Source organism: Ovis aries, chromosome 7 (assembly GCF_016772045.2).
Source record: "Ovis aries strain OAR_USU_Benz2616 breed Rambouillet chromosome 7, ARS-UI_Ramb_v3.0, whole genome shotgun sequence".
NCBI classification, from domain to species: domain Eukaryota; kingdom Metazoa; phylum Chordata; class Mammalia; order Artiodactyla; family Bovidae; genus Ovis; species Ovis aries.
Genome location: NC_056060.1, coordinates 35,907,450 through 35,931,304, shown reverse-complemented (window position 1 = coordinate 35,931,304; position 23,855 = coordinate 35,907,450). Strand labels below are relative to the sequence as shown.

At 41.5% G+C, this 23,855-nt stretch overlaps 1 protein-coding gene across 14 annotated transcripts in view; it reads right to left on the bottom strand.

The window, feature by feature from the left end:
- Positions 1 to 2,166: 2,166 nt before the first annotated feature.
- The window catches only part of GANC (glucosidase alpha, neutral C), a 73,219-nt gene continuing 51,530 nt past the window's right edge, over positions 2,167 to 23,855 (bottom strand). For 9 of the 14 annotated variants that reach the window (XM_060419122.1, XM_060419123.1, XM_042253030.2 and 6 more), the window contains 7 exons: positions 20,290 to 20,354; positions 18,227 to 18,303; positions 15,604 to 15,678; positions 11,952 to 12,065; positions 10,617 to 10,729; positions 5,352 to 5,455; positions 2,167 to 4,744 (listed from right to left, as the gene is read on the bottom strand). In XM_060419122.1, the coding sequence (XP_060275105.1) occupies positions 4,635 to 4,744; positions 5,352 to 5,455; positions 10,617 to 10,729; positions 11,952 to 12,065; positions 15,604 to 15,678; positions 18,227 to 18,303; positions 20,290 to 20,354 (658 nt within the window). In that variant the 3' untranslated portion in view covers positions 2,167 to 4,634. Of the gene's footprint in view, positions 4,957 to 5,277; positions 5,456 to 10,616; positions 10,730 to 11,951; positions 12,066 to 15,603; positions 15,679 to 18,226; positions 18,304 to 20,289; positions 20,355 to 23,855 lie in introns of all 14 variants that reach the window. The other 5 variants (XM_060419126.1, XM_060419125.1, XM_060419127.1 and 2 more) reach the window with 2 other exon arrangements.

The following is a 23,855-nucleotide window of genomic DNA, read 5'->3' as shown; positions in this document are numbered from 1 at the left end:
AAATTTTTTCATATAATCATAGTGCAATTCTCAAAATTAGGAAAATTACCATGTAATCAAAATATCCCATTCAAATTTTTCCAACTGTCCTAGTAATGTCCCTTATAGTTCCAGGAGAGAACACATTTGGTGTCATGTCTCTTTATTCCCTCCTTCAATCTGAAACAGTTCTGAGAGACCTGTTTTTTATGTCCTTCTCATTGTGCACAGTATAGGATGGTACCTCAAATGTTGGTTTATTATTTACTTAAATGAAGTCACTCAGTAGACATTTTATCCAAAACATACTTCTATGTTGATATATATAGGTTGTTATTTTAATGGTTGCATAACACTCCACTGTATGAAAGGGTTATATTTAACCAATCTCCTGTTAAAGGACATTCAGTTTATTTCTGGTTTTCAACAGTATAAACCACATTGCAATTAGTAGCTCTGAGCAATTTATCTGATTTATCTGAAGTGGAATTGTTGGGTTAAAGTATGTAAATTAAAAATTTTGATGCTATTGCCAGATTGCCATCCTGAAAGATTATACTTATTCTAATTCTTCCAATGATGCATGAGAATGTCTAGCTCCTATGCCAATATCAGTACTAGACATTTTCATCTTAATCTTGGCCAATCAGGCACCCCTTATTGAATTTCTTTAAATATTAATAGGGCTGACCATACTTCATACTTATTTTGCCTGTTTCAATTTCTTCTGTGAATTACCTTTGACCATATTGCTTTTGAGCAGTTTCTGTTTTTAAGCTGATTTGCCAGCTCATTTCAGGGCATTTAAGTCTTAAAGGAAAGACATATTACACACTCATTTTAGAGTTTTGTTTGAATCACTCCTGAAATGATTCTACTTTATTACGTTAAATCTAGTTTCCTGAGAAAGCATATCCAGAATTAGCCACAACAAGGTAACTGAACACTGTGGATCGACTTGGCCCCAAGTTGGTCAAAGCTCTCTGGACCTTAGCATCAGAAAAGGAGATGGGGAAAGTGTGACAAATGATTAAGAGCACAGAACATTCGAGAACACCCAGGCTGTATTTTTCTCCATTCAATGTGTCTAGTTAAACCTTTCAGTATAGTTCTGGGTCAAGACAGAGAAGTTCCTCACTAACTTACTCTACAGTTCTTGTTACCTTCCTTGTTTCCAAAATATTTTAAATGAATAGACATGCAATATATATTGATCTGAAGATAGGTCTTAATTATTCAGCTTTCAGTTCAGTTCAGTCGCTCAGTCATGTCCGACTCTTTGTGACCCCATGAATTGCAGCACACCAGGCCTCCCTGTCCATCACCAACTCCCAGAGTTCACCTAAACTCACGTCCATCGAGTCAGTGATGCCATCCAGCCATCTCATCCTCTGTCGTCCCCTTCTCCTGCCTCCAATCCCTCCCAGCGTCAGAGTCTTTTCCAATGAGTCAACTCTTCGCATGAGGTGGCCAAAGTATTGGAGTTTCAGCTTTAGCATCAGTCCTTCCAGTGAACACTCAGGACTGATCTCCTTTAGAATGGACTGGTTGGATCTCCTTGCAGTCCAAGGGACTCTCAAGAGTCTTCTCCAACACCACAGTTCAAAAGCATCAATTCTTCGGCACTCAGCTTTCTTCACAGTTCAACTTTCACATCCATACATGACCACTGGAAAAACCATAGCCTTGACTAGATGGACCTTTGTTGGCAAAGTAATGTCTCTGCTTTTGAATATGCTGTCTAGGTTGGTCATAACTTTCCTTCCAAGGAGTAAGCGTGTTTTAATTTCATGGCTGCAGTCACCATTTGCAGTGATTTTGGAGCCTAAAAAAATAAAGTCTGACACTGTTTCCATTATTTCCCCATCTATTTCCCATTAAATGCTATTAAAAACCATCATTTATATTAGATAAGAATATTCAGCTTTCAGGTTCAGTTCAGTTCAGTCGCTCAGTTGTGTCTAACTCTTTACGATCCCATGGACTGCAGCACACTAGGCTTCCCTGTCCATCACCAACTCCTGGAACTTGCTCAAATTTATGTCCATAGAGTCAGTGATGCCATCCAACCATCTCATCCTCTGTCGTCTCCTTCTCCTTCTGCCTTCAATTTTGCCCAGAATCAGGGCCTTTTCCAATTAGGTTGGCAGGGAAATCTGAAGTTGGGAAATAAAACTTCAGCCAATGGAGATTTCTTCCTTTCTCTTTAATTGTAAAACTTGCAGAAATACGAACAAAGAATCTGCATATGTCTATATGTACTTACATATAGTGCAAAGCTCAACTGATACAATGAAATGTGTCCACTGGAAAATGTACAACATTTACTATATCTGGAGGGAAGAGTCCTATGTCATAAAAGTCAAGCAGAAACAAGTATATTCAATTCTCAATTTTTAATCAATCCATCAGTCAGCCAATCATTACTAAAAGTCAAGTATAATGGTGCTCTGGCAGATATAAGAGAAATATAACATGATCTTGGAGAACATGCCATCTAATAGGGGAACAAGACAGACGAACCTGAAACACCGAGGGGCCATCCAAGAGAATGTTCATCCGACTGCATGTTATGTAGAAGTGGGGCTGCCTGTCAGAGAAGGGTAAAGTCACTGCTGTGGTAAAGGGGAGTTGTGGGTGGTAGGGAGTTAGAAAGGCTCCATGGGGAAGTGGGATTTCAGTTGTGCCTGGACAGATGGTAGGATCTGCATACATAGAGGGCAGGCAGTAGATATTGGGTCCAGGGAACAGAAGGCACTGGGGTGGCGGTTGGCAAGTTACTAAGTGGAGGATGCCTGATAAGCAAGTGCGTATGTTGAGGAGGGCTGAGGATACAAGGCTGCCCTAGCAGATGCTGTGGCCGCAGGGAGTCCCTAAGGACCTCCCAAGGGGCTGTTGTGGTGTAGTGCTCCAGCCCATGCCGAGCTGTGCTGGGATCTGAGTCAAACGTAAAATGTGGTATATTGATCCTATCCTTATTTAAAATTGTGATATTTGTTCATCATGGATCTTTTTCTTTTAGTGTTGATTTTTAAAATATTACATTAAAGTATTATTTATTTTGATTACTGTGAATTTGGGCATCCCCGTATATTTTCTGTCCCAGGTAAGTGTCTCACTTACCTCACCCTCAGTCTAGTCCTATGTTCTTGTTCTGAAGTTTGATGGTGGGTATTTATGTTATTAATTTAAATTATAGTTTACTCATGTTACAAATAATCTTTGGGTAGTAGACAGAATTTAATAAAACCAATATTAACAGACTAGAATTTTAAGCGATTAATTTGGGAACTTTGGAGACCCCAAAAACATGACAAGTAAAAGGATCCCTTTGTGTTCTTGATTCAGTCTCTCACTTTAGTTCAGTTACTCAGTCGTGTCTGACTCTTTGCGACCCCATGGACTGCAGCACGCCAGGCTTCCCTGTCCATCGCCAGTTTCTGGAGCTTGCTCACACTCATGTCCATCAAGTCGGTGATGCCATCCAACCATCTCATCCTCTGATGTCCCCTTCTCTTCCTGCCTTCAATGTTTCCCAGCATCAGGGTCTTTTTCAGTGAATCAGTTCTTCGCATTAGGTGGCCAAAGTATTGGAGCTTCAGCATCAGTCCTTCCAATGGATATTCAGGACTGATTTCCTTTAGGATTGACTGGTTTGATCTTCTTGCAGTCCAAGGGACTCTCGAGAGTTGTCTTCAACAGCATAGTTCAGAAGCATCAATTCTTCAGTGCTCAGCTTTCTCTGTGGTCCAACTCTCCCCATTTGTGATCCAAGTCATCCATACATGACTACTGGAAAAACCATAGCTTTGACTAGACAGACCTTTGTTGGCAAAGTAATGTCTCTACTTTTTAATATACTGTCTAGATTGGTCATAACTTTTCTTTCAAGAAACAAGCATCTTTTAATTGCATGGCTGCAGTCACCATCTGCAGTGATTTTGGAGCCCAAGAAGATAAAGTCTATGACCGTTTCCATTGTTTTCCCATCTATTTGCCATGAAATGATGGGACCAGATGCCATGATCTTAGTTTTCTGAACATTGAGTTTTAAGCCAGCTTTTCAGTCTGTAAGGCAGAGTAACTCCTTGTTGCTGCAGTACATATAGAAAGTAGAAAAGTAGAAACGGGTTGCCCTGCCCATGTCTAAGTGGGTAAAAGAGGTCTGTGGTGGGGGGCGGTTACCAGAGGCCACTGTCCACTTCGAGAGAGACCTTGAGCAGCTCAGCTGCTGGAGCTGGAGTGGCTCGGCCACATGGACTGAGACAAGCTTCCACAAATGGGCCACACAAACGCTTTGTCACTTGAAACAAACTCACCCAGCTGTGCTCAAAGAGAAGCTCCCCACTGGGCCACAGCACAAACCCCAGGCCATGGCCCAAGGAGCAACGCGAGGGCTGTGAATGCTATAAATGTCTCTGGGCCACTTGCATCTAGAAGTGGTGTGTGATGCCAAGAGTATGATTCCCAGCACATCTCAGAATGTAACATCTGAAAAATCTGAAATCTACTGTTCACTAATAAACTGTGACTAATGAAAGGTGACTTTAAGCCAGAGAAGTCAATTAGCACGAGGCACGAATCGCATAAAAGGCCCCAGGGAGGGCAGAGAGGCACAGCTGCTCCTGGCTCTTGCCACCAGGCGCACTGCTCTGTCACTGGATGCGCACCTTCCAGTCAGCACCAACGTTCAGCGAGAGCGTCTCCAGGTTCAGGGTGGATGTTGTGGCATGGTATGTAAAAGCCACAGGCCGAGCGGTGCCATCTAGAGATCCAAACAGTAAAAGGGAAAGTCCATTGACTATCCAGAAAAGAAATGTCTTTTCTTTGAATTTAAAATGTTTCTGTCTCTATCATAAAATCTTATATTCCATATAGGAGAATCCAAATTAATACCACTTATACTCCTGGACTTCCATGAATTTTTAAAACATGAAGCACTCCAGTGTTTTGAGTAAAAGACTGAATGAAAAGAAACTGTAAGGAGCAAAGTGATTTGTCCAGCAAATTCAGTAGGTTAAAAAAAGATATATCCTGTCCCAGGTCCTTTAAGAAACTCAACAAATATCAGTAGGATTCCCTACGACTTCAGATACCTACAGTTTAAAACAAATATTCAGAGAAGCTACAGTATTATTTCAAGCCCCCAAATGATTTCCCTCAGGAAAATATTAACAGCTTACAATGAGCAGAAAGACAGTTGATGAAGAGAGAAGCAGGATGGCCTCATCTCCTCTAGATACTAGTATTTTTGACTCTTGCCAGAAAAAGCAGAATCCACTTGGCTAAGCACATTACATCAGCTTTAGACTAACCATCTCTTCATGGCAAATACTTCTATGCTGATAGAACCAAGTGGCCTGTTTCCTCACCAGCTAAGTGGGCAGTCACAGAAGATGGCTGCTTCTTGAGGCCTAGGACCAAGATCTGCTCCACCACACACTTGCTGGAATAATGACTGGTCTCGTCAGCACAACTGGAATAGATACAACAAATGACATTAGGAAAAGGAGAGGAACAGGGGTTTGGACTAGCTACCGGATCACCATCCCCTCCCATCTTTCATGCCTATGGAGGCATGAAACATATAGCTGTCACATTTACTAGGATGAAGAGATGGAAAAAGATGACTCTATATGCAAAGATAAGCCAACCAGTGCACACGTGCTCAGCCATGTCCAACTCTTTGCAACTCCATGAACCGTAGCTCACCAGGCTCCTATGTGCATGGAATTTTCCAGGCAAGAATACAGAAACAGGTTGCCATTTCCTACTTCAGGAGATTTTCCTGACCCAGGGATCAAACCCGCATCTCCTGTGTCTCCTGTTACGGCAAGCGGATTGTTTAGCACTGAGTCATCTGGGAAGCCCAAGCTAACCAGTAGTCTTCCTCTAACAAGCCACTTGGAGGGACATCACTTAAGGACACTGAAGTCCCAAATGTGACTTGGATGCTGCAATCAAATTGCAAGAAATCAGATCCTTAATGAATGTTTGAATAGATGAATAAATGGGACTAATAGGAATTTATACTGAATTCTTTTTCATTTTTCAGAGAAGGAAGGAAAGGAAGATGAAGACAATAAGGAAGGGATGCTCATCAGTTCAGTTCAGTTCAGTTCAGTCGCTCAGTCGTGTCCGACTCTTTGTGACCCCATGAATCGCAGCATGCCAGGCCTCCCTGTCCATCACCAACTCCTGGAATTCACTCAGACTCACGTCCATCGAGTCGGTGATGCCACCCAGCCATCTCATTCTCTGTTGTCCCCTTCTCCTACTGCCCCCAATCCCTCCCAGCATCAGTCTTTTCCAATGAGTCAGCTCTTCGCACGAGGTGGCCAAAGTACTGTAGTTTCAGCATTAGCATCAGTCTTTCCAATGAACACCCAGGATTGATCTCCTTTAGAATGGACTGGTTGGATCTCCTTGCAGTCCAAGGGGCTCTCAAGAGTCTTCTCCAACACCACAGTTCAAAAGCATCAATTCTTCGGCACTCAGCTTTCTTCATAGTCCAACTCTCACATCCATACATGACCACTGGAAAAACCATAGCCTTGACTAGACGGACCTTTGTTGGCAAAGTAATGTCTCTGCTTTTGAATATGCCATCTAGGTTGGTCATAACTTTTCTTCCAAGGAGTAAGCGCCTTTTAATTTCACGGCTGCAGTCACGATCTGCAGTGATTTTGGAGCCTAAAAAAATAAAGTCTGACACTGTTTCCCCATCTATTTCCCATGAAGTGATGGGACCAGATGCCATCATCTTCATTTTCTGAATGTTGAGCTTAAGCCAACTTTTTCACTCTCCTCTTTCACTTTCATCAAGAGGCTTTTTAGTTCCTCTTCACTTTCTGCCATAAGGGTGGTGTCATCTGCATATCTGAGGTTATTGATATTTCTCCTGGCAATCTTGATTCCAGCTTGTGCTTCTTCCAGCCCAGCGTTTCTCATGATGTACTCTGCATAGAAGTTAAATAAGCAGGGTGACAATATACAGTCTTGATGTACTCCTTTTCCTATGTGGAACCAGTCTGTTGTTCCATGTCCAGTTCTAACTGTTGCTTCCTGACCTGCATATAGGTTTCTCAAGAGGCAGGTCAAGTGGTCTGGTATTCCCATCTCTTTCAGAATTTTCCACAGTTTATTGTGATCCACACAGTCAAAGGCTTTGGCATAGTCAATATAGGAGAAATAGCTGTTTTGCTGGAACTCTCTTGCTTTTTCCATGATCCAGCGGATGTTGGCAATTTGATGTCTGGTTCCTCTGCCTTTTCTAAAACCAGTTTGAACATCTGGAAGTTCATGGTTCACTTACTGCTGAAGCCTGGCTTGGAGAATTTTGAGCATTACTTTACTAGCATGTGAGATGAGTGCAATTGTGCAGTAGTTTGAGCATTCGTTGGCATTGCCTTTCTTTGGGATTGGAATGAAAACTGACCTTTTCCAGTCCTGTGGCCACTGCTGAGTTTTCCAAATTTGCTGGCATATTGAATGCAGCACTTTCACAGCATCATCTTTCAGGATTTGAAATAGCTCAATTGGAATTCCATCACCTCCACTAGCTTTGTTCGTAGTGATGCTTTCTAAGGTCCACTTGACTTCACATTCCTGGATGTCTGGCTCTAGGTGAGTGATCACACCATTGTGATTATCTGGGTCATGAAGATCTTTTTGTACAATTCTTCTGTGTATTCTTGCCATCTCTTCTTAATATCTTCTGCTTCTGTTAAGTCCATACCATTTCTGTCCTTTATCGAGCCCATCTTTGCATGAAATGTTCCCTTGGTATCTCTAATGTTCTTGAAGAGATCTCTAGTCTTTCCCATTCTGTTGTTTTCCTCTATTTCTTTGCATTGATCGCCAAGGAAGGCTTTCTTATCTCTTCTTGCTATTCTTTGGAACTCTGCATTCCAGATGCTTATATCTTTCCTTTTCTCCTCTGCTTTTTGCCTCTCTTCTTTCACAGCTATTTGTAAGGCCTCCCCAGACAGCCATTTTGCTTTTTTGCATTTCTTTTTCTTGAGGATGGTCTTGATCCCTGTCTCCTGTACAATGTCATGAACCTCAGTCCATAGTTCATCAGGCACTCTATCTATCAGATCTAGTCCCTTAAATCTATTTCTCACTTCCACTGTATAATCATAAGGGATTTGATTTAGGTCATACCTGAATGGTCTAGCGGTTTTCCCTACTTTTTCAATTTAAGTCTGAATTTGGCAATAAGGAGTTCATGATCTGAGCCACAGTCAGCTCCTGGTCTTGTTTTTGCTGACTGTATAGAGCTTCTCCATCTTTGGCTGCAAAGAATATAATCAATCTGATTTCAGTGTTGACCATCTGGTGATGTCCATGTGTAGAGTCTTCTCTTGTGTTGTTGGAAGAGGGTATTTGCTGTGACCAGTGCGTTCTCTTGGCAAAACTCTATTAGTCTTTGCCCTGCTTCATTCCATATGCCAAGGCAAAATTTGCCTATTACTCTAGGTGTTTCTTGACTTCCTACTTTTGCATTCCAGTCCCCTATAATGAAAAGGACATCTTTTTTGGGTGTTAGTTCTAAAAGGTCTTGTAGGTCTTCATAGAACCGTTCAACTTCAGCTTCTTCAGCGTTACTGGTTGGGGCATAGACTGGGATGTTCATAGAGTGATTGAAAAATACTCCCAGGGGGCTCTAGACCAAAGTGGCAACGTAAGAGGCTCCTGAATTTTCCTTTTTCTACAGATGCACTGAATATAAAGCTATACATGGAACAATTCTCTTTGAGAAAAAACCAGAAAACTAGCTGAGTGACTCCTGCACATTGGGTGATTGAGAAAATACCCACATCAAAACAAGTAGGAAAGGCTGAAACACACTTTCCATTTAACTCCCACCCCTGGCATGTTTGTGTGCTAAGTCACTTCAGTTGTATCTGACTCTTTGTGACCCTATGGACCGTAGTCTCCAGGCTCCTCTGTCCATGGGGATTCTCCAGGCAAGAAAACTGGAGTGAGTTGCCATGCCCTCCTCCAGGGAATCTTTTCAACCCAGGGAATGAATCTGCGTCTGCTGTGACTCCTGCATTGCAGGTGGATTCTTTACCACTGAACTACCAGGGAAGCCCCACCTCTGGCATAGTCCCATAAGGTTGGGAGGGAATTTGCAACTCCTAGCTTCTCCAGAGAAGGAAATGGCAACCCACTCCAGTGTTCTTGCCTGGAGAATCCCAGGGATGGGGGAGCCTAGTGGGCTGCCTCTATGGGGTTGCACAGAGTCGGACACGACTGAAGCAACTTGGCAGCAGCAGCTTCTCCAGAAAAAGTAAAAGGTTTGGATCACACTTCCAGTGTCCATCCTTTCAAGGTTCCCACCTGGGGAGACAGGCCTTCAAATCACCTTGCTCTAAGAGGCAACAGAGTTAATTACAGCAAATAAAGAAGCAGTTGTTAATAGGCAGAGTGGCTATCCCCCCAGGGCTCAGTGCAGAGGGAGCAGGCAAAAATATCCATCTCCCAGGTTCTTCCTGGAAAGGATCTAACTGCATACTTTCCCAGGTACTGCCTGAAGGTTCTAATCAGCCTGTATCTAGGTGATGACTAAAATATGCCCCTTTGGGATACAGATGGGTCTCAGCATATCCTTAACTACTGGCAGTCACTAAGAACGAACATGGCAGTGTGGATAATCACAAAGGTCTGGAAGCTATAAGGAGCTCAGGACAGGCTGATCAATGAGGATCATCTCCTACATGAGGCCAGTCTGTAAAGACTGGAGGACATGGCTGTCTTATCTAATGTGAGAAACAACACCAGGAGTCAAGGGAGATGAAACAGGAGAATATGTTCCTAACAAGAGAACATGATTAATCTACAGAAACTGACCTTAATGAAATAAATTGTTTACCTGATAGATAGTTCAAACCAACGGTCATAGGATGCTCACCAAGTTCAAAGAGCAATGCATGAACAAAATGAGAATTTCAATACATATGGAAAATATTAAAAAGTACCTAACCAAACACAGACCTGAACAGTACAAGAAGTGGACTGAAATATTCAACAAAGTGATGAATGACATCACTTATATGTGGAATGCAAAAAAAAAAAAAAAGGAAAAAAGAGTTGAACTCATAGAAACAGAGTAAAATGGTGGTTGCTAGGGGAGGGGTGGGAGAAGTAGGGAGAGGCTGGTAGAAGAGTACAGACTTTCAGTTATAAGATGAAGAAGGTTTGAGAATCAAATATCTAACACGGCAAATACAGTTGATAATCCTGTATTGCATAACTGAAATTTGCTAAGAGAGTAGTAGAACTTGTGTTCTCATCAAAAGGCAGAAAAAAAGGTTAAACATGTGAGGTGATGGACATGTTAATTAACTTGATGAGGGGAATACTTCCACAATGTATACTATATCAAGTCATTACACCATACACTTTAAATATACTACAATTGTATTTGTATACTCTACTTGTATATTTATATTAAAATTTTATTTCTAAATCATACATTAATGAATCTGGAAGAAAAGAAGAAAAATACAAATGGCCTTCATCATTACTTTTTAAAAACAGTACCTTAAAATATCAGTGTGCATTTAAGGATAGCAAATGGATAGCATAATTTATTTATGAAAGCACATGGCTCTTTTAGCTGCCATTACCTGTTGGTCAAAACACCTGAGGAAAATGAAAACTTCCTGTGCAAGAATTGCTTCCGGTGGAGGTACTGGAAAGAATGCCCATCATCGAGATAGAATTCACCCATGGCAGAACCCTGGAGAGTGGAATCACAGAGAGTATGCTCATGTAATAGTTTTCTTGGAAAAGACTGTCCCTCCCTAAAGGAAATAACTGATTACAAAATCTGTGAAAAATTATGTTGAACAATTGCTTAATATTAAAGCTGTACAAAGTCATCATAAAATATATAAACACTCAATACCCATTTGTGAAATAATATGAATAAGGAAGTCACACAACAGGAGGCACAGAGAGTTAGGCTTTGTTGAAAGAGGTTTAAACTGTTAAGTATGGTCAGCGGCATAGGTGACTTCAAAAATACTACCCTAAAATGTGACAACAGGTCAAGAAACATTCACCCAGTGAAACTGAAGTTAAAAGGAAAAAGTATATAATGGATGAGATCAGCTATCTTTAGAAGAACCTCCATTTGGAGAATGGTGCCTAGTTCCTACTGTCTTTTGGTAGGAGGATCCCTTTTGCATGTCAGACAATGTCACAGCACTCCATATGGCAGTTCCCTGTTACTGACAATGCTTCATGAGCTATGGACATCAAGTCTCTTGTAATTTATTCCATAGCCCTCCCATAGGCCCAAGGCCCATAGTTTGACCCAAGAAGACATGCTTAAAAGAAATGGATGGAAAAGAAAGATGTAAGAAAAAGAAAGTGAATTATAACATTTGCTTAAGAGTGAGGATTTGTGTTTGGCACTATATTTTGGCAAACGGTTAGGAGAGGAATCTGCTATAGGTCTCATTCAGCTCAAAAGAACTCCTCAAAAGAACAGATCAATTCTGGATCCTTCTAGACCTTACCCTAGGAGACTGTAGTTGTTTGAGCCATCCAATGAGAATGAAAGTTGTGTGTGGGGCTGCGTCCCTGGAATGTTGCCTAGACACAGGACCCTTTTACCGGAGACTGACAGGGCTAATCCACACTGGCAGGCTGCCTATGGCCCAGTGAGCTTTCAGTCCAGTGGTAATCAATGCCAAGCTGCAGAGCACCAAGGGTCACAGTACCCTAGAGGAAATTTCTATCATTTCTAGTTCTCAGAGTTCCCTGAAGAGCAATTCCAGGAAAGTTAGATAAGTTGGACAATGATGCAGAAATGACTCAAAATTTGATTTCTAGACAAACATCAGGAGCACCTATCCCATAGATGGGCTTCACCACTCTTATACACTCAGAGCTACCACTGTAAAGAGACAGAGTCATAACAAACAAGAGGTGCAAAAGTAATACTTTCCAAGTACCTTAGTGCTTAGAGCCACTCGGAGTCCATATGGGGAATCAGTCATGAAGCCTGTGGATCTCCCTATAGTGGTCTTTATTGGTACCACACTTCCACCACGTTGAAACACTGGTATCTATAATAGAAGAATACTCTCAGAGGAGGATTCATATAAGGCAATCTCAAAGAAGGCTTTTAAAATATTTCATTATACATTCTTTAAACATTTTTTTATTTAGTTAGCTTTGGCTGTGCTGGGTCTTTGTTGCTGCGCTTGGGCTCTCTCTAGTTGCACTGAACACAGACCACTCTCTAGCTGTGGTGCGCACACTTCTCATTGCGGTGGCTTCTCTTGTTGTGGAGCATGGGCTCCAGAGTGCGCGGGTTCAGTAGCTGTGGTGCATAGGGTTAGTCACGCTGTGACATGAGCAGGGATGGAACCCATGTCTCCTGAACTGGTAGGTGGATTCTTAACCACTGGACTGCCAGGAAAGTCCCATTATACATTCTTTATAAATGTAGACTCAAAAGCAAAATACATTTGTGAACACAAATTCATTAGTATAGGGGGAAATATCTTTATATAGGGTTCTGTACTCTCCTCGGGTTCAGGCATCCATTTGGGGTCTTGGAACATATCCCTCATGGGGAAGGGGGTCTACTGTATTCTTACTTTTCTCCCAGCCTGTAGCTTACCACAGGCCCTGGCATTAAAAGGAAAAGAGTTCAAATATTAAAAATGGTTCATTTAAAAAATTATTAGGGAAAACTTCTCACCCTCCATCAAATTTTATCTATTCTGAATATCCTATAGGTAGCCTTTCCTGCTTTGTATTTTTAATTTTCCTGTCAATATAACAAACAAGTTTATTTTTAGGACCCTGCTAAAGAGGGGATTTTTATGTCTATGCAAGCAGGCCCAGATTTACCTGTGTATATGTTTATAAAAGATGGTGGTTTCGTGGTTTGGGATAGACGACTGTTGTCCCTACTTTAGCCTATACACTTCTTGGTCCCTGCTTCCCTGCATCACGAGGATGACTGGCTCAATTCTGATGGTGAATCTGTGAAATCTCTGTTATTAGAAGCTGCCAAGGGCACTTGATGTGACTCTGACAACAGAGCTGTAGGCATGGGTCTTCTGGAATAGCACTCACGGCAAGGACAGCCCAGTAGATTCCGTGCCTCCCAGTGTAGTCCTCTCTTAGGAAGCTCCCTGGATCACGTGAAGTCTTGTACATTGCTCTGAGTAAGCTGCAAGTGGGGAGAAGAGCTAGAATACAGTAGGCACCTCCTTCCTTCCCGGGGGATACGTTCCCAGACCCCCAGTGGATGCCTGAGACTGAGGAGAGTACTGAACCCTATATAATGATACCTTCCCCTATACTAATGGGTGGGTAGCATATACAGCTTGGATCTGCTGGACCGAGGGATGATTCATGTCCTGGGCAGGATGAAGCAGGATGACACAAGATTTCATCATGCTCCTCAGGGTAGCATGCAGTTTAAAACTTATGAATTATTTCTGGAATTTTCCATTTAGTGTTTCTGGACCACAGTTAATACTTTGGGGCTGCAGTTGACTGAAGGTAACTGAAACTGAGGAACATGAAGCCTCGGATAAGGGGCACTGCTGTATACATGAAGTCAGCAGTGAGGGTGGAGTATGCAAGATGTCCCCCGTCTGCTTGACTCGCAGCAAGAGGTAAAAGCACATTTACTTCCCCACCCGCATCCGTCAATTTCTTCTTCTTTTATTTTCCTTCAAAGAATGAGGCAGTAAGTTAATATGGATGGGCCCTGGAGTGGAAGTCCAATTGACCTGGGGTCTTATCTCAGTTCTACCAAAATTTAGCTGAAACCCTGGACAAGTAATTTAACTTCTCTGAACCTCCCTGTCTTCACCTGTAAGCATGAGGGATTCAAGTAGATGAATGTTAAGGTCTATTCTAGATCTGAAAATTGGCATCTGAAATCATTTTCTCTGTGTGAACGTGAACGTGTTAGTCGCTCAGTCACGTCTGACTCTTTTGACCCCACGGACTATAGCCTGCCAGGCCACTTAGTTCATGGGATTTTCCAGGCAAGAATACTGGAGTGGGTTGCCATTCCCTTCTCCAAGGGACATTCCTGACCCAGGAATTGAACCCAGGTCTCCTCGGTGGATTCTTTACCATGTGAGCTACCAGGGAAGCTCCATTTTCTCTATAACGGAGTTCATATTGCTGCTGAGAATTTTAAAAAATAACATATATCTATTTAAAAATTTTCACACTACTTCAGGTCTCTGGTAGTGGCTGTGATTCAGTTGCAGGAGCAAACTTCCCTTCAGAAATGCAGCCTGGGGGACTTTCCTGGTGGTCCAGTGGTTAAACATCCACCTTGCAATACAGGGGACTCAGGTTCCATCCCTGGTCAGGGAACTAAGATCCCACATCACACAGGACAAGTAAGTCTGCACACTACAACTAGACAGTCCGTGCACCGCAACTAAAGTTCCCGCTTGACACAACGAAGACCCCGAGTGCTGCAACTAAGACCTGCTGCACCCAAATAAATAACAAATGAATTAATTTTAACAAAAGGAAATGCAGCCTGGATGGGCTGCTCTGGGTCTAACATCATAACTCGTAGCCTCCCCTTGGGCCTAGAGGTCCAAGTAGAAACTCACGTCTCCTGATTTGGTGCTGTAGAAGGCCATTCTGTATGGTATCTGTGCGATCACTGTGTTTACTCCCTGTTGTCAGTGTGATTATTTTTCTTAGACATGCAAAGGTAAATAAATGGGGAAGAACTGTGTCTTCAGTGTTTCAAACTGTGAAAATTCACGTCATACAATTCATCCATTTACAGTGTACAGTTAAGTAGTTTTTAGTATATTCAGTCATACAACCATCAGCATAATCAATTAAAAATCACCCCCCAAAAGAAACCCTGTACCCATTAATGGTTACTCGCCATTGCTCCCCAAACCCTCTCCCTGCCTTCAGTTCTGTGCTATATGCTATGCTTAGTTGCTCAGTTGTGTCCAACTTTTTGTGACCCTATGGACTGTAGCCCACCAGGCTCCTCTGTCCTTGGGGATTCTCCAGGCAAGAACACTGGAGTGGGTTGCCATGCTCTCCTCCAGGGGATCTTCCCAACCCAGGAATTGACCCAGGTCTCCCAATTTGCAGGTGGATTCTTTACTGTCTGAACCACCAGGGAGCCCCTCTACTAATCTACATTCAGTCTCCACGTGTATATGTTACTATACACTGACGTCCTTCGTTCTTTCTATGAAGGCACATGTTATGAACTGAATGACTTCACATAGTGAAGTCCCAAGCCCCTGTGTGACTGTATTTGGAGACCTTAAAAGAGGTAATTAGGATTAAATGAAGTCATAGGAGTGGGGCCCTGATCCAAACGATTAGTGTCATAAGAGACACAAGAAGAGCACACACTCCCTCTACCATAAGAGGATGCATCAAGGTGTCTGTCTCCATGCCAGGAAGAAATCCCTCACCAGGACCTGAAGTGGTTGGCCCCTTGATCTGGGGCTTCCAGCCTCCAGAACCGTGAGAAATTAACTTTCTATTGTTGAAGCCAGTCAGTCTATGGAGTTTTGTCATGGCAGCCTGAGTAAACTAGCCAGCACAGCAGGTAAAAATAACAGTCTGAAAATAGCTTACAGCGTCCAGGGTTACTGGGATTTTTACTGTACACGCTCCTTTCCAGTGAGCAAATGTCTTAGAGTCGTACCAAATCTGAAAAGAAACAGACCCTCGTGAAAAAATGTGTATAAGCACATTTTGCGCATGATTTCATTATTTAATAAAACATCCATTTATTTGGATATCAAATAACCAGAAAGCCAAAATAAGTATGATTTAAAAAATTTTAAGTGTAATTTAAAAAATCTTGAATAGAAGTTAGAGAGAACATCTGCTTTTAAGAAAATCCCAAAGGACTAACTAACCTAGTACTGTAATGGATTAAGCTGAGTAAAAGGCCATTCATTTTTCCATCCATCCATCCAAAAGTTATTTACTGAACAACCTACCATGTGCCCAGCATTGCTGGGTACACAGGAGTGAACAGAAAGACATAGAACCTGCCCTCATGGATTTTATAGTTCAATTGGCTTGTAAAAACGTAATGATCTTATAGTGAAAAAGATGACAGAAGAGAGAAAACAACAAAACAGAAAAGCACACAGCAAGCAAATAAATTACAAATGAGGCAGGAGAAAAGGAAGTGTCTGACAGGGAAACAGCCTTTAGAGAAAAACAAATGGAAATTTGGATTACTAGTACAGTGTCATTTTTTAAAAACAGAGTACAATTCAGGGATGAGGTTCACACTTATCTGAGATGCCCATCAAGGGGGTTTACTTGCTAAAGTGTCAAAAAACTTCTGCCAAAGTAATTTGATGGGATAAATCCTTAAGATACTATCTTAACGATGAAAAGAAAACCTTTTTCTCTCTTCTAGTCCAATATAATTTCTGGCAGCCACAGTTCACCTCCTGGGATTACCAGAGGCTGTATAAAGCTGGGATGTTGAATCTGTCACTGTCCTCCCATGACTGTGAGAGGGCTGTGCCCTGACAATTGTCAGCTGCAGTGAACTCTCAATTCAACTGGATTAGTCCTACCTTGTCATGAAGTATTATCTTTGGCTGGATTCAGTTTCCTAATGTATTGTCAAGGATTTTTGTGTCTGTGTTTATAAGGGATAATCCTTTAGCTATCTTTCCTTGTAATGTCTTTCTTTGGTGAATTCTAGTAGCTCAAGATAAAAAGTTGGTGGGAATGATAGGTTAAAAAAAAAAAAAGGATTCAAACAAGATTTGGGATTACCCATCAACCATTTCCAGTCTGATTGAAATGAGAGGCATAGGGTGTGTGGTACCATAATCAAAGATTCCCGGCCTAAGAAGGGTACAACTGGTACAAAACACCATGTAGATTAGATCCAGAGCTTAGTTACTGAGCTCCTCACCCAGAAAGTACTTACAGATGGCCTACTATGTGCCACATGACTGTCTAGATGCGAGGGATACATTAACAGATAGGCCATTAATGCGAGGCCATTAATAGATAAAAATCATGGCCTTCAAAAAGCTAACATTCTAATGGGAGAGATAAATAATAAAACATAAAAGTAAATATTTTACCATTTCCTTCTCCAGGGAAAAGTAAATATTAGGATGTTTAAGACGTCATGTTCTACAGAGACAAATAAAGGATGCAGGAGATGAGGACAGAACCAGGGGCAGTGGGAGTGGTCTGTGATCTTAAAGAGGGCATCAGAGAAGGCCTCCCCAAGAAAGAGGCTTGCAGGAGAGGGAATGTGCTGTACAGAAACACGGGAAGTTGACCGCCAGGCTATTAGACAGCTCTCTGCCCATTGTGGTACTTTACTAGCTAACCAGCAAGAAGCAGCTTGGCTCTCCTACCCAGGCTTTGGGAAGATGTAGCAAGAGAAACAATCACAGAACACTCCTGGAAACAGGAGTGTTGAAAAAATAGGCTACATAGTCATAACAGTGTGCCTGAAATGATAATAGGTCATTAATAGAAACTGTGGCAAAGTCAGACAGGGAGCTGGTTCCTCTTAATGGGAGCCTGCACTTAGAATTAATTTAAGAAACTCTTAGCAGAAATGCTTGGCAAGCCATTTCATTTAGCTGTTATAATATTTAACCCTTTTCTCAGGTTTCTGCTTCACAGGGGAACCTTTGTAAAGAGCCCCCACCTGCAGAACTACAAATTCCTAGAGAAACCAAGCAGAAAGAACATCATTCATGGGCTTTCTGTATCATCATATCAGTGATGACAGGTATAGTGGGCTGAATGGTGGCCCTTCAAAAAGATGTATTTGCTTCCTAATCCCTGGGAAGGAGTGAATATTACAGGAACAGATTTGACTAAATTGAGGATCTTAAGGTAAGGAGATTATCTGGAATTCTTTAGATAGGCCCTAAATATCATCACAAGTGTCTTGTAAGAGACAGATGGGAGAGGAGACACAGACACACACAGTGAGGATGGAGGCATAGGCTGAAGTGAGGCGGGCACAAGCCAAGGAATGCCAAGAGTGCAGGCAACCTCGGGAAGCGGGGAGCGTAGAGTGGCGTGGCACAGACTCTCCCTCAGAACCTCCAGGAAGAACCAACTCCGCCCATGCCGTGATTTTGGACTTCAAGCCTCCAGTACTATGAGAGCATAAGTTTTTGCCGTCTTAAGCCACCAAGTTCGAAAGGAAGACATACACACGTAAAGTATGCAGATGTTTGTTGTTTACTGTTACCTCACTTGACCCTGGCAGAAACACATCAACCACAGAAGCTTTTGGTTCTGTGACTGGATGAACCAATAAAGCACTTCCTGAAATGTGGAGAAGAAATAAAGTTGAATATCATTAAGAGAGGTCTGAAAACATCCCTTCTCTTTTTAAAAAAATTTTTAAAATTTAAATTTATTTATTTGTAATTGGAGGGTAATTGCTTTACGTTATTATGATCTCTGCCACATATCAACATGCATCAACCTTAGGTAAACATATGTCCCTTCCTTTTAGAACCTCTCTCCCACCTCCTACCTTCCACCCCATCCCATCCCTCTAGGTTGTTACAGAGCACCGGATTTGAGCTTCCTGTGTCATACAGCAAATTTCCACTGGCTATGTATTTTACATATGGTAATGTATATGTTTCAATGCTGCTCTCTTAATTGGGTGCTTTTGTGGTTTCAAAGACCACACAACTGAACTTCTTAAAGGCAGAGATCCTGGTGAGTTGAACCAATGATTCCTCAGGGAGATCTATTGTTAGTTAGAAAGAGGACAGGTGATTGGAGGTGACTGTATCATTGCAGAGGTGACTGTATCATTGCGTATCATTAATCCACTTATGGTGTATTAGGATTAAAGGGAGGGACCCTGACATAGTCCAGCATAGTCTCACTTTGTGCACAGCTGTAGTATTAAAGCACCATTTCACTTCTCCAAGTGCTTCATTGTTTGCTATATGTGACTTTAAATGTAGTGAGTCTACAACTGTGACCCAGAAGTGTGGTCTGCATAGATATTCAGGCCCTCTTTCTTGGGCAGGTATCATCAGGAAAATTATAATTCTCTTAAAGGAAATCTAGATTATTAATTTTGTTTTGATCTTGGTACTAGCATATGTAAAATTCATCCAATTACAAATTCACTATTTAATTCAACAAATATTCATTGAATTCTGCTCAGGACTGTGCTGGGCTTGAGGAATGTAGCTTCAAATTAGACAGACATGGTCCCTGCCCTCATCAAGTTTACAGTGAAAACCAGATATTAAACAAGTAATTACAAATTAATTAGAGCTAAGACAAATAGTAAACCGGTAAAAGTACAAAATGGAATGAAAATTATGTATTAAGAGGAACTGACTTTGACTAAGGCAGGTGGAATTAGATATTAGGAAGCAATTTTGGTCAGGAAAATTTTCTCTATGGAAGTAGTAGCTTTTTAACTTGAGATCTAAGGATGAGTGGAGACCTAAAGAGATAGGTTTTTTACATTTTGGGGATTCTACTCTTTAGAAACAGAATTCACCTTTTGGGCAACTCTCTGCCAAGCCTGGCCTCTTGAACACATTACCCAAATGATAAACTTCCCTGTTCCAAATTTGATTGCTGCTGCTACTGCTGAGTCACTTCAGTTGTGTCCAACTCTGTGCGACCCCATAGACAGCAGCCCACCAGGCTCCCCTGTCCCTGGAATTCTCCAGGCAAGAACACTGGAGTGGGTTGCCATTTCCTTCTCCAATGCATGAAAGTGAAAAGTGAAAGTGAAGTCACTCAGTCGTGTCCAACTCTCAGCGACCCCATAGACTGCAACCTACCAGGCTCCTCCATCCATGGGATTTTCCAGGCAAGAGTACTGGAGTGGGGTGCCATTGCCTTCTCCAGATTTGATTAACCCCTATTAAAGAGGCCAACCAAAAACAAGCAAACAACCCCAGTCCTGTTTTGCATATGAAATAAGCTCTTCTGGGTCTTTACAAAGATAACTATCTGGTTTACTTTTTTCTACTTCCCTTCCCTGTGGTGGTGTCTTAAGGCTTAGAGGTAGACCCTGAACAAGAATTCCAAATGGCATTCACAAACGGGATGGGTTTATATGACGTTAACATGTTATGAGAAGCACTACATGACAAAAGAATAGAGTTGGGATCCCACCAACACACGAAAAATCTTGGTGATGAAATTTCTTTTCTTTTTGGCTTTCTTGAGACTAGGGATTTTTTAGTGCTCCTATACTAGAAAATATAATAAGAAAAACATAATTATAGTATTTCTCATAAGTAAAATTAATCCAGAAATGCTCACCCAGCATGTATTCATCTTCCACACTAAAAGTCTCTAATTCATTAGGGAACTCTACCCACAGAGGCCTGGGGAAAAGAAAAAAGAAAGTTCTTACTTCAACATCATCAGGTTTTTTTAATAATTCAATCACTCATATTTTCAATTTTATAACTATACAAAGGAAATTGAAAAAGTCAAGACTCTTTTCATACGAGTCAAGATTTTATGAGCCCTGGTTATGATTGTTGTTGTTGTTATTAGCTGCTAAGTCTTGTTCAACTCTTTGCAGCTCCATGGACTATAGCCCATCAGGCTTCTCTGTCCATGGGATTTCTCAGGCAAGAATACTGGATGGGTGGCATTCCCTTCCTCAGGGGATCTCCTAGACCCAGGGATCGAACCCAGTCTCTTACATCTCCTGCATTGGCAGGTCGGTTCTTTATCACTAGCACCAACAGGGATCCCCTTGTTATGATTACTATATATTTTTCTTGTGTGAAAGAGCTGTCTGTTAGCTTAAATGGTCCAATTAAAGCTTGAGAATTCTAGTACCCGAAACTTCTTGTTCTCATTGTTGAGCACTGAGTTACTATGACAGGCATAATCGGAACTTTGCCCGAGTCCAAATGTTTTTGGTGTAAAACAAACTAAATGTTTTTTTAAAATTGATTTAATTGAAGGATAATTGCTTAACTGTATTATGTTCAGTTCAGTTCAGTCACTCAGTTGTGTCCGAGTCTTCACAACCCCATGGACCACAGCACGCTAGGCCTCCCTGTCCATCATCAACTCCCGGAGTTTACTTAAACTCATCTCCATTGAGTCAGTGATGCCATCCAATCATCTCATCCTCTGTCGTCCCCTTCTCTTCCCGCCTTCAATCTTTCCCAGCATCAGGGTCTTTTCAGATGAGTCAGCTCTTCACATCATGTGGCCAAAGTATCGGAGTTCCAACATCAGTCCTTCCAATGAACACTCAGGATTGATTTCCTTTAGGATGGACAGGTTGGATATCCTTGCAGTCCAAGGGATTCTCAAGAGTCTTCTCCAACACCACAGTTCAAAAGCATCAATTCTTCGGCGCTCTGCTTTCCTTATAGTCCAACTCTCACATCCATACATGACCACTGGAAAACCACAGCCTTGACTAGATGGACCTTTGTTGGCAAAGTAATGTCTTTGCTTTGTAATATGCTGTCTAGGTTGGTCATAACTTTCCTTCCAAGGAGTAAGCGTCTTTTAATTTCATGGCTGCAATCACCATCTGCAGTGACTTTGGAGCCCAAAAAAATAAAGTCAGCCACTGTTTCCCCATCTATTTCCCATGAAGTGATGGGACCAGATGCCATGATCTTTGTTTTCTGAATGTTGAGCTTTAAGCCAACTTTTTCACTCTCCTCTTTCACTTTCATCAAGAGGCTCTTTGGTTCTTCACTTTCTGTACTGTGTTGGTTTCTACCAAACTTAAATGTTGGTAAAACTGAATTTTATAATGTAGAATCTGTGCCATTTTTTAACTGTCACTGCTTTTCATGTATCCTTAATCATTAGCTAAGTGAAAGGAATTGGTTTTTCTTGTTTTCAAGTTGGCAACATTTTTGGAGGTTTCAGAAACTTGTGTGGTGTTTGGGTTTTGTTTTATTGTTACTGATGTACACAACTAAGTAGGAGGCACTTGGGCTTATTAAAATCACAAAACTTTCAATATCTCTGGATATTAACTTCATGGTTCTAATGTTGCTTTCAATTTCATGAGGGAAAGATACTTTTTAATAAGAGAAACATTTTCATTATATTCACTAGCCTTTGTAATGATCTATTCCTTTGTCAACACCGAAATCAGATTGATTATATTCTATGCAGCCAAAGATGGAGAAGCTCTATACAGTCAACAAAAACAAGACCGGGAGCTGACTGTGGCTCAGATCATGAACTCCTTATTACCAAATTCAGACTTAAATTGAAGAAAGTAGGGAAAACCGCTAGACCATTCATGTCTGACCTAAATCAAATCCCTTATGATTATACAGTGGAAGTGAGAAATAGATTTAAGGGACTAGATCTGATAGATAGAGTGCCTGATGAACTATGGACTGAGGTTCGTGACAACGTACAGGACACAGAGATCAAGACAATCCCCATGGAAAAGAAATGCAAAAAAGCAAATTGGCTGTCTGGGGAGGCCTTACAAATAGCTGTGAAGAGAAGAGAGGTGAAAAGCAAAGGAGAAAAGGAAAGATATAGGCATCTAAATGCAGAGTTCCAAAGAATAGCAAGAAGAGATAAGAAAGCCTTCCTCAGCGATCAATGCAAAGAAATAGAGGAAAACAACAGAATGGGAAAGACTAGAGATCTCTTCAAGAACATTAGAGATACCAAGGGAACATTTCATGCAAAGATGGGCTCGATAAAGGACAGAAATGGTATGGACCTAACAGAAGCAGAAGACATTAAGAAGAGGTGGCAAGAATACACAGAAGAATTGTACAAAAAGATCTTCACGACCCAGATAGTCATGATGATGTGATCACTCATCTAGAACCAGACATCCTGGAACGTGAAGTCAAGTGGGCCTTAGAAAGCATCACTACAAACAAAGCTAGTGGAGGTGATGGAATTCCAATTGAGCTATTTCAAATCCTGAAAGATGATGCTGTGAAAGTGCTGAACTCAATATGCCAGCAAATTTGGAAAACTCAGCAGTGGCCACAGGACTGGAAAAGGTCAGTTTTCATTCCAATCCCAAAGAAAGGCAATGCCAACGAATGCTCAAACTACTGCACAATTGCACTCATCTCACATGCTAGTAAAGTAATGCTCAAAATTCTCTAAGCCAGGCTTCAGCAATATGTGAACCGTGAACTCCCTGATGTTCAAGCTGGTTTTAGAAAAGGCAGAGGAACCAGAGATCAAATTGCCAACAACTACTGGATCATCAAAAAAGCAAGAGAGTTCTAGAGAAACATCTATTTCTGCTTTATTGACTATGCCAAAGCCTTTGACTGTGTGGATCACAATAAACTGGAAAATTCTGAAAGAGATGGGAATACAGACCACCTGACCTGCCTCTTGAGAAATCTGTATGCAGGTCAGGAAGCAACAGTTAGAACTGGACATAGAACAACAGACTGGTTCCAAATAGGAAAAGGAGTGCGTCAAAGCTGTATATTGTCACCCTGCTTATTTAACTTCTATGCAGAATACATCATGAGAAATGCTGGACTGGAAGAAACACAAGCTGGAATCAAGATTTCCGGGAGAAATATCAATAACCTCAGATATGCAGATGACACCACCCTTATGGCAGAAAGTGAAGAGGAACTAAAAGCCTCTTGATGAAAGTGAAAGAGGAGAGTGAAAAAGTTGGCCTAAAGCTCAACATTCAGAAAACGAAGATGATGGCATCTGGTCCCATCACTTCATGGCAAATAGATGGGGAAACAGTGGAAACAGTGTCAGACTTTATTTTTTTTGGCTCCAGAATTACTGCAGATGGTGACTGCAGCCATGAAATTAAAAGACGCTTACTCCTTGGAAGAAAAGTTATGACCAACCTAGATAGCATATTCAAAAGCAGAGACATTACT